This window comes from Rutidosis leptorrhynchoides, chromosome 1 (genome assembly GCF_046630445.1).
Source record: "Rutidosis leptorrhynchoides isolate AG116_Rl617_1_P2 chromosome 1, CSIRO_AGI_Rlap_v1, whole genome shotgun sequence".
NCBI classification, from domain to species: Eukaryota; Viridiplantae; Streptophyta; class Magnoliopsida; order Asterales; family Asteraceae; genus Rutidosis; species Rutidosis leptorrhynchoides.
The window spans coordinates 86,028,889-86,042,288 of NC_092333.1; the positions used below are offsets into that span (position 1 = coordinate 86,028,889).

Below are 13,400 nucleotides of genomic sequence, written 5' to 3' on the forward strand. Positions count from 1 at the left end.
CATTCCTTTCTGCTTAGAACATTAGGTTCATTTGAAACTTCATACCTACGAATTCTGGACCGTTACTTGCTTTACAAAAGCATGAAACTTCGACATATAAGGGAATATATAAAGCCCGATAACAATACTGAAATTACAAACCGTGTATATCAATGCGTATAGTAATATAAAGACATGGGAGAACTAAAAACACAATAAATCCTAAAGCATAATAGAAGTAAACAGACTCCTCTGGTGGGAGTTGGAAAAGAAGGAAGATTATGGCGATAACTAATATAAGGTCAAGAACAAGAACTGGATTTAGCATATTAACAAATCTTTGGAAGTATGAATTGAGGAAGAAGGTATGAATTGAGAAGTGGTGAAGATAATGAAACGGAAGAAGCTAATTTATAGCAAAATTCCAGACACGTCAATCAAGACAATTTCACCGCATTTAATCAAAGAAAATCTCAATTTCCGTAATTACCGGAGAATCAAATCTTATACAGATTATGAAGATTTTCTTTAATCCCTTGAATTCCAGAAATCAACTTTAACTATGTCAAAAGTTAAGACGAGCATTTAATTTCCTCATTTCACTCTTTTACGATAGCTTCGTTTATACTCTTCCTATAATCGAAATATTTTATCCATATTACCCAATGTTGATAAAACTCTATTTTTCAACTCATATTCATCATTCTTATTATAAAGAATAACGATCTCTATCAAATTTCATGATTATGATTTTCATGAACTCCTCTCTATTTTGACTACCCTAATATTGTGGCATAAACGCTCAAGGTTTAAATAAGCTCACTATTATTCATCACACATTTAATGTATATTGAAATGCTTATATAACTTCATCATCTCTTTCTGAGGAAAACCTAATCAATGACACTCTTGTTAAATCCTTTAGATAACCTCCGCATTAATAATAAAATGCACTTCGTAGAATTTATAGATCGTAAGATTTAAACGCTAGAAACAAAACAATATCCTTTTAGTTGGAATTCACGAAAGGCCCCGAGCATACCTGGGAATGTGAAGACCAAATAAAACGAAAATATCCTCACCTGTTTACAAACAACGCCGACTGATGGCAACAACTAAATTTCGGGACGAAATTTCTATTAACAGGGGGATACTGTGACAACCCGTAAATTTTCGGCAAAATTTAAACAAAAATCTTTATATGATTTCATTTAACCTCGACTAATTCCGACGATTCACGAACAATTATTTGTAAATAATTACTCATTAATTTGATATATTAATATTATTATTATTATTAATATCCTTTTTAAACAAGATATCAATAATTAAAATCTTTATTATCAGTATTATTATTATGAATAAAAAAATATTGACAAATATTCTTGGAAAAGTAGAAAATCAATTTGTGTATTTTAAAAAAAAATAAAAAAAAATCTTTAAAATAAATGATTTTTTTTAATAAAATAAATAAATAAATTACTTTTTAATTAAAAATTATAATGGAAAACTACTTTTATTATTTTATTTTGTGCATTATCCCATGACCTAATATTTAATACTTTTGAATTTTAAAATCCCATTAAAAATTAAAATATTTCTTTTTCTTTTAATTATTTTATTCTTTTTACCTAATTTTTTCAAGTATAAATACCCCTCATTTCTCATTCAAACTCACACTAAAATTTCTCTCATTCTCTCTTTGAAGAATTACTACTAGTAAGTATTCTTTTCTTACTTTTTACTTTTTACTATTTACTTCAGTTTATTATTTTTTTACCGAAACATGTAAATAATGTTATAAATTATATGCAATTAAAATTAAAATAAATAACATGTTATAATTAGTAATATATATGATACTAAAAATTATAAAAGTATTTTTATGAATTAATATATAGGAGTTATAATTAAAATCGAATTAATGAATATATATGTATATACGCACCTAACGTGAAGGTTATAATTAAAGATAGCGTACAAAGACTACAAACATCACTGCTATTTGTTGCCTAGGGTGATCCTTGTTACCATTATGGGACGCTTGTGGATCTCGAATGCCAATACTTAGATTCTGGTCAAGAGATCCTGGGCCGCTCGGTAACAATAGATCATTCGAGTGACTTGCATGTTAGCGAAGAAGTTTAGGCGAGATTGTACAACATCTTTGTTAAGAATTATAACCCGAACATTCTTAAACTAAAAGCTTACTATAAGTGGAAGTTTTTCATAAATAGTAGGTTTCCAAAAATAGAAACTTTTGAGAAATAGGAACTTTTCTCGACAACCGTCACTGTCAATATAGTTGCTATATTAATAAACATACTTTATGTCAAGTTAGACATTAACTAATCAAACGTTATACCTCAAGGTTGATATCCAGATCACTTACTTGCTTTACTTTCCTTCTTGCGTGGAATACTTCAACTGCTATTTAATGTGAGTTTCATATGATCCCTTTTACTCTTTACATTTTTGGGCTGAGATACATGCGCAACTTTTATAACTGTTTTACACGTATCAACTATTAAACTGTGATATGTTGGGCTATGACCAGCAAGTCCCCAACCGACAAGTATAAATGATAACTTGTTACGGGGCAAACTTGAAAGTCTAGTGTAAATACAAGTACCAACTATTAAACTGTGATATGTTGGGCTATGACCAGCAAGTCCCCAACCGACAAGTATAAACGATTATTTGTACGGGGAAAACTTGAAAGTCTAGTCTAAATATCAGTACCAACTGTTAAAACTATGATATACCCGGCTATCTCCGACTAAGTCCCTACAGTGATATTTTTAATTGCTGCGGCATTCTTAATTATTTGGGATAGGCCTATCGGGAGTAACGTCCCCGATACATTTGACTAAGTCTTTGTATTACTTAATAATGAAATTAAAACGACAAGGACAGAACAACTTGTCACGGGGCAAACAACGTTTAGTCTAAATATCACGCACTGGCATAACTTTTGATCCTGCGGGAGATCAACTTTACAAACTAAATCTTGTGGTCTATATCTATTACTGAAATTATTGTTTATGACAAACCTATAAACTCACTCAACCTCGTGTTGACTTTTTAAGCATGTTTATTCTCAGGTACTTAAATATTGCTTCCGCTGTATATCTGCTGCTTTGATGATGATTGCTTGCCATGCTTGGAGTCTTCATGCATTACTTACCAATTCATTTAAAAACATTTAATGTATTCTATTTATCTTCCGCTGCAAAACTCAATAAAACGTCTCATATAGAGTCGTTCTCGTTTATACAACTGTGATTTGATATAATTAGTCACAAATACCCCAGGCCCTATTTGGGGGTGTGACAATGTTAGAGTTAGCTATACATGGTTGAGGTTGATTCCAAAATACATATAGTTTGAGTTGTGATCAATACTGAGATATGTATACACTGGGTCGTGGATTGATTCAAGATAATATATATCGATTTATTTCTGTACATCTAACTGTGTACAACTAGTTGTAGGTTACTAACGAGGACAGCTGACTTAATGAACTTAAAACATCAAAATGTATTAAAAGTGTTGTAAATATATTTTGAACATACTTTGATATATATGTACATATTTTTTATAGGTTCGTGAATCGACCAGTGGCCAAGTCTTACTTCCCGACGAAGTAAAAATCTGTGAAAGTGAGTTATAGTCCCACTTTTAAAATCTAATATTTTTGGGATGAGAATACATGCAGGTTTTATAAATGATTTACAAAATAGACACAAGTACGTGAAACTACATTCTATGGTTGAATTATCGAAATCGAATATGCCCCTTTTTATTAAGTCTGATAATCTAAGAATTAGGGAACAGATACCTTAATTGACGCGAATCCTAAAGATAGATCTATTGGGCCTAACAAACCCCATCCAAAGTACCAGATGCTTTAGTACTTCGAAATTTATATCATATCCGAAGGGTGTCCCGAAATGATGGGGATATTCTTAAATATGCATCTTGTTAATGTCGGTTACCAGGTGTTCACCATATGAATGATTTTTATCTCTATGTATGGGATGTGTATTGAAATATGAAATCTTGTGGTCTATTATTATGATTTGATAATATATAGGTTAAACCTATAACTCACCAACATTTTTGTTGACGTTTTAAGCATGTTTATTCTCAGGTGATTATTAAGAGCTTCCGCTGTCGCATACTTAAATAAGGACGAGATTTGGAGTCCATGCTTGTATGATATTGTGTAAAAACTGCATTCAAGAAACTTATTTCGTTGTAACATATTTGTATTGTAAATCATTATGTAATGGTCGTGTGTAAACAGGATATTTTAGATTATCATTATTTGATAATTTACGTAAAGCTTTTTAAACCTTTATTGATGAAATAAAGGTTATGGTTTGTTTTAAAATAAATGCAGTCTTTGAAAAATGTCTCATATAGAGGTCAAAACCTCGCAACGAAATCAATTAATATGGAACGTTTTTAATCAATAAGAACGGGACATTTCAGACTAGAGTGCCCAAACCTAATCCTAGGTATTCTCCATCAGCAAACTACTTGCTCTATACCGAGAATGGTGAACCCGAAAGTTACTTTGAGGCAAGAAAGACAAAAGAATCCATACAATGGGAGCTTGCCGTGAAAGAATAGATGGGGTCACTTGAGAAGAATAAAACTTGGTCACTAGTGAAGTTACCTCATGATAAAAGGGCGTTGCAAAGTAAATGGGTGTATCGAATCAAGAATGAGTTGGATGGCAAGAAAAGGTACAAGGCTCGTTTGGTGGTTAAAGGCTTTCAACAAAAGAAAGGAGTTTACTACCAAGAGATATTTTCACCGGTGGTGAAGATGACTACTATTCGTTTGGTACTTTCTATGGTTGCATCCGAGGACTTACATCTAGAGCAACTAGATGTGAAGACCACATTTTTACATGGTAACCTTGATGAAGAGATCTATATGAGGCAACCCGAGGGCTTTGAGGTAAAGGGTAAAGAGAAGTGGGTTTGTAAGCTAAAGAAAAGTTTGTATGGATTGAAGCATGCACCTCGGCAATGGTACTTGAAGTTTGATGATTTTATGAAGAAGATTGGTTTCTTAAGATGTGAAGCGGATCACTGTTGCTACTTGAAGAAACTCAAGTCTTCTTATATAATCTTATTGTTGTATGTTGATGACATGTTACTTGCAGGTTCCAACATGTCCGAAATTAACAAGTTGAAGGGATTACTTTCCCGTGAATTCGAGATGAAAGATCTTGGTGGTGCTAGGCAAATACTTGGCATGAGTATTGTGCGTGATCGTGTGAAAGGTACTCTATACTTGTCTCAATCTAAATATATTGAGAAAGTAGTAGAGAGGTTTAATATGGAGAATTCAAAGGCTCGTTCTATGCCTTTGGGTAGCACGATTAAGTTATCGAAAAGTCAATCACCAAAGATGGTAAAAGACAAAACAGATATGGAAAAGGTTCCATATGCATCGGCCGTGGGTAGTATTATGTATGCCATGGTTTGTACAAGACCCGATATTGCTCAAGCAGTGGGAGTTGTAAGTCGTTATATGTCTAATCCGGGGAAAGAGCATTGGGAAGCGGTCAAATGGTTGCTTCGTTATTTGAAAGGTACTTCTAATATGGGATTGTGTTTCTCCAAAAACAATCTCATACTTAGGGGTTATGCGGATGCTGATTTGGGTGGATGTGATGATTCGGGGAAAATCACCACGGGTTATGTTTTCACAATAGGGAAAATGGCGGTTAGTTGGATGCCTCGACTACAAAAGAGTGTTGCTTTATCAACCGCCGAAGCCGAATATATGGCTATTGCAGAAGCTTCTAAAGAGCTTATTTGGTTGAAAAACTTCTTAGGTGAGTTGGGTAAAAGACGAGATTATTGCGTCTTGAATTGTGATAATCAAAGTGCGGTTCATCTTGGGAAGAATCCGGTGTTTCATAGTCGTACGAAACACATCAAAATAAGGTATCATTTTATTCGACAACATATAAATGATGGTACTTTATTATTGGAGAAAATCCTTGGTACGAAGAATCCTGCTGATATGTTTACTAAGGTTGTTACGACAGAGAAATTGAGGTTTTGCATTACCTCAATTGGTCTTCTAATGAATTGATCAGAGAAGACTCCAACTAGAGAATTAGAGAGTTAATGTTTCAATTCTAACAAGTAGTGTTGAAGACCTTGTATCGAAAGTCTGCTCATCCGAAGTATGTGTTGAGTGTGCGTGTCCCAAATGGAGTTTGGCGGTATAATGGTGGTTTAACGTTCTTGGTTAGATCGTTGATATTTTGGGTTGACGAAGGTTGGGTTTGTTCAAAGTCTCCAAGTGGGAGATTGTTGGAGATATGGAGAACTTTAAACAATTAAAGGGAAGATTCCAGGAAACTCACACTAAGCTTCCACGAAGTTGTTAGGAAACTCACATGTAGCTTCCACGAAGTTGTGAGGAAATTCACATGTAGCTTCCACGAAGCTGTCAGGAAACTCACATGTAGCCTCTATGAAGCTGTCAGGAAACTCACATGAAGCTTCAAGGAATTGTTTTTAGCTTACTCCTTAAACCATTATATAAATAGACCCTCTTGTAACTCATTGTAAACACACCACAAATATTCAGTAAATACATTCTCTAGTTGGTCCGTGGACTAAAGCAATCACAACGATTGCATATAACCACGTTATCTCTTGTGTCGATTTACATTTCTTGCATTTATAATCTTTCGTTCATTAAGTGGGTTAGTAATCTTGTAGAATTACTATCGGTGAGTGATCTTGTTGAATCACTTGCGTTGTTTTGGGTCCTGATATCCTTACGGTACCCACTAAAGAACTTAAATACCCTCAACATTGAACCTAGCTAATTCGGCACCATGCACCTTTTTTCCTTTGGTTCTACTCTTCTTTGGTTTTTAATGGGCGCGGGAAAAAGACGCTATTCCTTCAACACGTAGGTGTGCGAAACCACCCTCTTCTGCTGTTTCCCGCAGATTAAACGAACCAGACTTCCCTTTCCCTTTAGAATTTGTGAGTTTATACGTGATTGGCGTTTAAAGAATATAAAACGAAAAAAAGGGCTACCACCTATCAGCCAAAGACTATCCAACTACCAATTACCACTTTTTTTGAGTCGTTCCCCACATATATATTTATATACGGAGTATATATATTTCTGGTTAAAATTATATAAAAAGCCAGTTTTGCTACTTCAACTGCAAAGACTAAAAAACCGCAATCCTTCCGTTTCAAACATTAATTATGGTAAGTCATATTATCTGTTAACGATTCATCATATTCCATATTCCTAGTAGAATCATGTAGTTTTCAACATCAATTTTGAATATATTTTGATTAAATTTTCAGACCATCCCGGAGCATCTTCGTGAGGCAATCGTCGAATATTTCAGTGAAGGTATCCTTCTCTCGCCATAATTTTCACCGACTTTAGCGTAGCCGGGACTAGTAGACACTAACAAGGCAGTAGACAGCAACAACAAGGCAGTAGACAGCAACAACAAGGCAGTAGACGGTCGACTACTTTGTAAATGTCTGTCTACTGCTTTGTTCGCGCTGTCTACTAACCCTGCCAGTAGACGGGAATTCGTCTACCACCTTTATCTCACCGTCGACTACTTTGTAAAAATGGTAGTAGACGACAGATAAAGGTGGTAGACGGAATCCCGTCTACCGAATGGTGTAAAAAGACAATTTAAAAAAAAAATGTATTTTGTTTGAAGACTTAAAAAAAAAAAAAAAAAAAAAAAAACAAAAAAAACCTGATCCTTCCGTTTCATGGCTGCAATTATCGTAAGTCATCTTCATCCTTAACGATTTATCAAATTCATGTTATTTTAATTATCAATTTCAAACTTAGATACTTGTGGTTAAATTTCAGCCCATTCCGGAGAAGAATCGCAAGGCAAGCAATCTCCAAATACCTCTTTCAAGGTCTCAGTTTCTCTCAAATTCTTCTTACTAAATACTATTAGGAGTAACAGTTAATGAATTATATAATTATACTATGTGTACAGAGGGTGTTTGTTTTGCTAAAAGGCATGAGGATTCATCTAAACATCCAGAAATAGATGCACCTAATAGCGAAGTGATTAAGCTGATGCAAAAATTTCAACTTAATAAATATGTGAATTGTATATCTACTCGGGAGCATCACTATTGGTATTTGACATATGATGGAATCGAGTTCTTAATAACATATTTGAATCTTCCATCTGATATTGTTCCGTAATATTTTTTTTATACATACTTGTATCTGCCTGTATGTGTTTGCGATATTTATGTGTATATAAACTCACTTATCTTTACATATGGACACACATAGATACATATAGATGGGTGTAGCTGTGTAAGGAGGGTAGGAAGGGAGTATGTAAGAACTTGAATTATCGGTAAAGACAATAAGAACTAATCGTTACTCGTGAATTCAAGTTGTATATGCTGTCAAATTCACATAATTTTTCAACCAAGATTTTAGGTTGAAGTATTTCATAGAATTGTAAAACGTTGCACATTGACTCATATGATCCGAATTTGACATTTAAGTTCTTATGGTTTATATAAAATGTTTGGTTAGAATGTGTTCTTCTCTGTGTGTATATGAGCGTGTGTGGTTTGGAATATATAAGTACTCAAATATTTCTAGGAACTCGTAAATTCTAATTACCAATTTTATTTTATCTCTTAAAAAATCACACGTTTGGTTCATGTAGTTTGTACCAGATTACTAGAAATCCCTAAACTTTTGTTTTGATGTGACTTGTCCTTCTAGTTTGTACTTGTTGGGTAGTGTCTGTCACTAACGACCATTATAAAGCCCTGTAAATTTTTCACATGCCATACACGTGAGGGCAAGATGTCAATTCCGTATGGTAATAGATACTTACTTAAGTGGTGTAGTTGATACGAGAGATTAGGATTTCAGGGTTTTTGACAAATGTGGGATTTTTTTTTTGTGCTAACATATGCAATCTAGAAGACACGATGTTGTATTCGGGTTTTGTGCATGTAGATGGGTGGTGGAGAAATGGAATTAACTATATTACCTTCATGCGCCTGACATGTGACATGTGAGGGGATTTAACAAAGGTTAGTTAGAGGGACTCGTGGGTTACAAGTGCCAACCATATGGGCTGATCAGATAAAAAAAAGTCTAAGGTCTTCACAAGGACCATCATGTAGTTTTTCTTTTCTCTAATAAGTGTTTTACAAAATTAGGAAGCATTAACTGAAAATTTTTAGTTCTTTTAGAACTGCATTGTGTATGATGCATGTTTGCATTTGTGAATTCTCACTATTTTCAACGGGAGATTTTTAAAGAGCGTAAAGATATATAATTTGATATTTATGAACCAGTCTACTAAGATATCTAGATGGAATATGCCAGAAGTGATCAGATTGAAGATGCAATGAAGATGGCAATAAAGATTGAAGGGGCAATAAAGATCGCTTGCGAATCACATAACATACAATTTGCTCAAGTTTGGATAGCTAGTTGGGATAAGAATCATTTTCCCGTATTATCTACACCAAAAAAACAACTAGTAGCTTTCAATTTGACTAGCTTTGTTGCCAAACATGATTTTCCCTATTCATATTTTGCTCATATGGATTTTCTGGACACGAGGGAGTCGCTTGTTGAGAAAACACTTGAAGATTATGAACCACGCTTCTTTATAACGTGTGATATTTATCCGGAAATGGTATATCCCTTGTTAAATAAACCTAAAGTCAATGTTCTTGTAATATGCTTGAAAAGTCTTGACATCGGTGACATTTGCTATGCGTTTGAGTTCATTTGGGACTATAATTTAAAGTCCGGTATCTCGTTGGAGGACCTACTCTTAACACTAAAGAGGTGTTTACCAAGTTTTAAGTTTGGTTCAGGTGCAGAACTTCGTGATGAATTACATGTTATAGATGTTGAGAACTCTGCACGGTTCAAAATTTTCGAAGGAAAACAAGTATCATTAGGACAGGGATCAATGAAAGGACCGAAACTAGAAGTTGTTGGAGACACATCACCTTCAGAGGCGAAATGCAAGACAAATCCAGTTGAAGGTAATGAAAATCTATTACTACGTTGTTAAGCATTATGAGTCCTGTTGCAAGGAATTTATCCCTTTGATATCAGATAAATGTATTTTCTACTGTAAGTTCATAGACGAAAAAACTGAGAAATACTAATACTGTATTTTTATTTTGTGTTATTATAGTATCTCCATCCACATTGAAACGCAAGTGTAAGGAACATGAAAGACCACTAAATCCAACAAAACGCAAGGTAAATCAGTCTCGTAATCAAAATGACACAAATGAAGAGGATAGTGGAGCAATTCGGGTTCCTTCGCCTTCGGAAAAACTTGAAAATATCCTGACAATAAAAGCGGAGTACTCAGATGATATGATCAGATTTGATCTCCTTATGTCCGACGCCACATTCGTAATCGTTGAGAGGGAAATTGGTAAGCGGTTTGAGTTGACTACTGGGATTTATAAGCTCAAGTATTGTGATGAAGATAGTGACTGGATATCGTTAACTTCCGAACAAGACATGGTTTATTGTATCAGATGTTCAAAGCGATTAGACAGAACTCTAGTTCGTCTGCGCGTTCTACCATCTGCCTAACCAATTTATGTTCCAAGTTCCAACTGGTTCCTTTGAAAATGATGTGGTACTTGGTAGTTATTCTCCCTTTTATTTTTCCTACTTGGCGTTACTTTTTACTTTTTTGTAAGGCCTGCGAGGCGCCTTTACTTTAGCGCGAGAGTGCGTATTTTGTAACTTCTGCGCATCATATAAGCGTACTTTTTTTTTAACTACTTTTTTTAGACTTAATTACTACGTATATCGTACTACTTTAATTTGTGCGTTGTTAATGCTTCATGCAGTTCGTGCAAAATAAATCCAATGTTTTATGTCGTTTTATCACGCTAACGCACTGTTGTAAACGGCGTCCGTTGCGACGCCCGTTGCGGCGTTTTGCAGTGGCGTAGGTACATGTATTGTAGTGGGGTCATATGACACCACTCAATATTTATATTTGCTTGTAAATTATTATATTGTTAGTGTAAAATTTTTGACAATTTTAAAATGACCCCATTGGATTTAATAAAAACCCATTAATGCATCAGAATTTTAGGCTTTTAAGAGTGAATTATACCATATACATGGAAAATAATTGTGTAGTTCACACTTTAAGAGCCTATTTAACACATAAATTTAATATAAAGCCATTTTGATATGATTAACCGAAAATGACCTTATTTTTATATATTTCTACTTAATCCTAGTTTGTCAATTAAAATTTAGGACTTCGACATATTCCGATATCCATTTTATGACACCACTCATCTGAAATTCTGGCTTCGCCACTGGCGTTTTGGTGACAAAACCGTTTCGACCCCGTCCCGTTTTCTTATAAGCCGGTCAACGGTCAAAAGTCAGCTCAAATGCAGGAAAAATTGGGTCAATGCCGGTCAAAAGTCAGAAATTCTGTTAAAATCCGTCATAGGCCGGTCAAATCAATCAAAATTGACTTAGCTTAGTATTTCATTTTGTATTATATTAACGCTAATAGCAATTATAGGTATAAACTTGTCAACGAAGGTTTTTTTGCTCTTAAATATGTGTAAATATATATATATTTATATATATATATATATATATATATATATATATATATATATATATATATATATATATATATATATATATATATATATATATATAAGTCAACATTAGTCAACATCCGTTTCGACCCCGTCTCGGTCCCCTTTTTTCCGTTGCGACGTTTTGAGGTCGCTACCGTTTCGGCCCCGTCTCGCGTCTTTTTCAACCTTGCGCTAACGTAATTCCAGGTTATCAACTTAGAAAATTTGTTTATATGCATGTAAATCTGTTTAATGTCGTTTTATCACTCGTTTATGCTCAAAAATTTCAACAATTAACTCGCAACAAACTATTGTTAGTGCACATAGCGTACGATTTTATGACTTGCAAATTGTAACATCTAGAGTCTTGAACCAACACTTAGGAAATAGGAATCGTGGGCAACCAAAACCAATGCTTGGTCTAGTCATGACTTGCAGTCTTCTAGTCTTCGAGAATGTGTTGGTCTGGACAAATAAATGTCATTACTCACCCTATATTTGTAGCCTTGTGACCAAACATGCTTTCGCACGGGAGCTAGAGATCATTCCTTGAAAGGTAGGAGCAGGTGAATCATGTCGTTGTGCGTTAATGCCAATGGTCGTCCGCTTGCTGATAACTTTTTTCCGGAAGACATTTGTTCATGAGACTACACAGTGCAACATGTTGATACTAAGAATTATCGATAAACATGGAAAAGAAAACAAGATACAAGATAATATACAATTAAGAGTTATGGACATTCATCAAGTATTAAGAATACAACAAAGAATATGGGAATATTCCTCCCTAAAACTTGGTCATATTGCTATGACCTCATAAATAAATCTACAACTTAATGTTACCTGAAAAATATTAACACTAACATTCCAAAACTACCATATTTGCTCAAACACTCTTTACTTCAATTTTAATAGTTTAAAATGTTGGAGACTTGTTTCTGTAAATGATGGCTGCTGCTACTCATAATTCATCCGAACTCTCACACGAGCTCCCAAGATTAGTAGACAAATCATGAACTAAAAGCCTGATTATGTTAAAACTTTAATGATACCGACAATTCTACACATTCTTGCAAATCTGCATCACAAACTACCAAAACCCGTTCATGATCATCATCAAGATACTTCATTTCGAATGTACCCACATCTAAGTATCTAACTTCAGCCCCTAATGCAAATGAGATTGTGACTGAACAATTGCTGATGATAGAGTGATAAAAACCTTCACGGTTTATAAAACAAATACACACAACCTTCTCGGTTTATTGATCAACTAACCTTCTCGGTTAATATTTCTTTTTATTCACTAACAAAAAATAGAAATCTGAATCTGCTTGTTTGTTCACGATTACAGACTAAATAGCTACAGAAAATGAAACGATAATGCTAAACAATAGGAGATAATGATAAACAAATTCAAAAATATAACAAACTTGAGTTTATCCAAACTCTTATTCTTCCCAGCTTGTTCACGTCATATTCACTTTTTTTATTTTATTTTTTGTTTTGTAGGCTGACCAAAATCAAAGTCCACTAAATACTGCTCCAGAGTCAGCGGCCCACGCTCAAGTTGCTGGCCCATTTCATCATCTGCTACAGCATCAGCCTCTTTGCAACTCCTTATGGGACGGAGGGAGTATCAAAATAGTATAGATCAGATTTATGCAGCCAAATAGAAGTCAACCTCCTTTAATCAATAAAATAATATGCAGTGGATACTCAACCCATTCGCAATTATGTAATTTTTAT

At 34.2% G+C, this 13,400-nt stretch overlaps 1 protein-coding gene across 4 annotated transcripts; it reads left to right on the top strand.

The window, feature by feature from the left end:
• Positions 1-6,732: 6,732 nt before the first annotated feature.
• On the top strand, positions 6,733-10,882 carry LOC139862430 (uncharacterized). 4 transcript variants are annotated; one of them, XM_071851032.1, is made up of 6 exons: positions 6,733-7,244; positions 7,347-7,395; positions 7,879-7,931; positions 8,017-8,159; positions 9,388-10,058; positions 10,214-10,882. In XM_071851032.1, exons 1-6 carry the CDS (start codon positions 7,242-7,244, stop codon positions 10,624-10,626), a joined length of 1,332 nt encoding a protein of 443 aa, XP_071707133.1. In that variant the 5' UTR covers positions 6,733-7,241; the 3' UTR covers positions 10,627-10,882. The 4 variants fall into 4 exon arrangements, with proteins under 4 accessions (XP_071707133.1, XP_071707141.1, XP_071707157.1 ...); XM_071851040.1 differs by lacking the exons at positions 6,733-7,244; positions 7,347-7,395; positions 8,017-8,159 and adding an exon at positions 7,773-7,790 and having other exon boundaries at positions 9,385-10,058; XM_071851056.1 differs by lacking the exons at positions 6,733-7,244; positions 7,347-7,395 and having other exon boundaries at positions 7,813-7,931; positions 8,015-8,159; positions 9,354-10,058.
• Positions 10,883-13,400: the final 2,518 nt, after the last annotated feature.

Coding starts and splice junctions, on each gene's coding strand:
- LOC139862430 (XM_071851032.1), top strand. Junction 7,396..7,878: donor CGTCGAATATTTCAGTGAAG/GTATCCTTCTCT, acceptor GTTAAATTTCAG/CCCATTCCGGAGAAGAATCG. Junction 7,932..8,016: donor CTCCAAATACCTCTTTCAAG/GTCTCAGTTTCT, acceptor ATGTGTACAGAG/GGTGTTTGTTTTGCTAAAAG.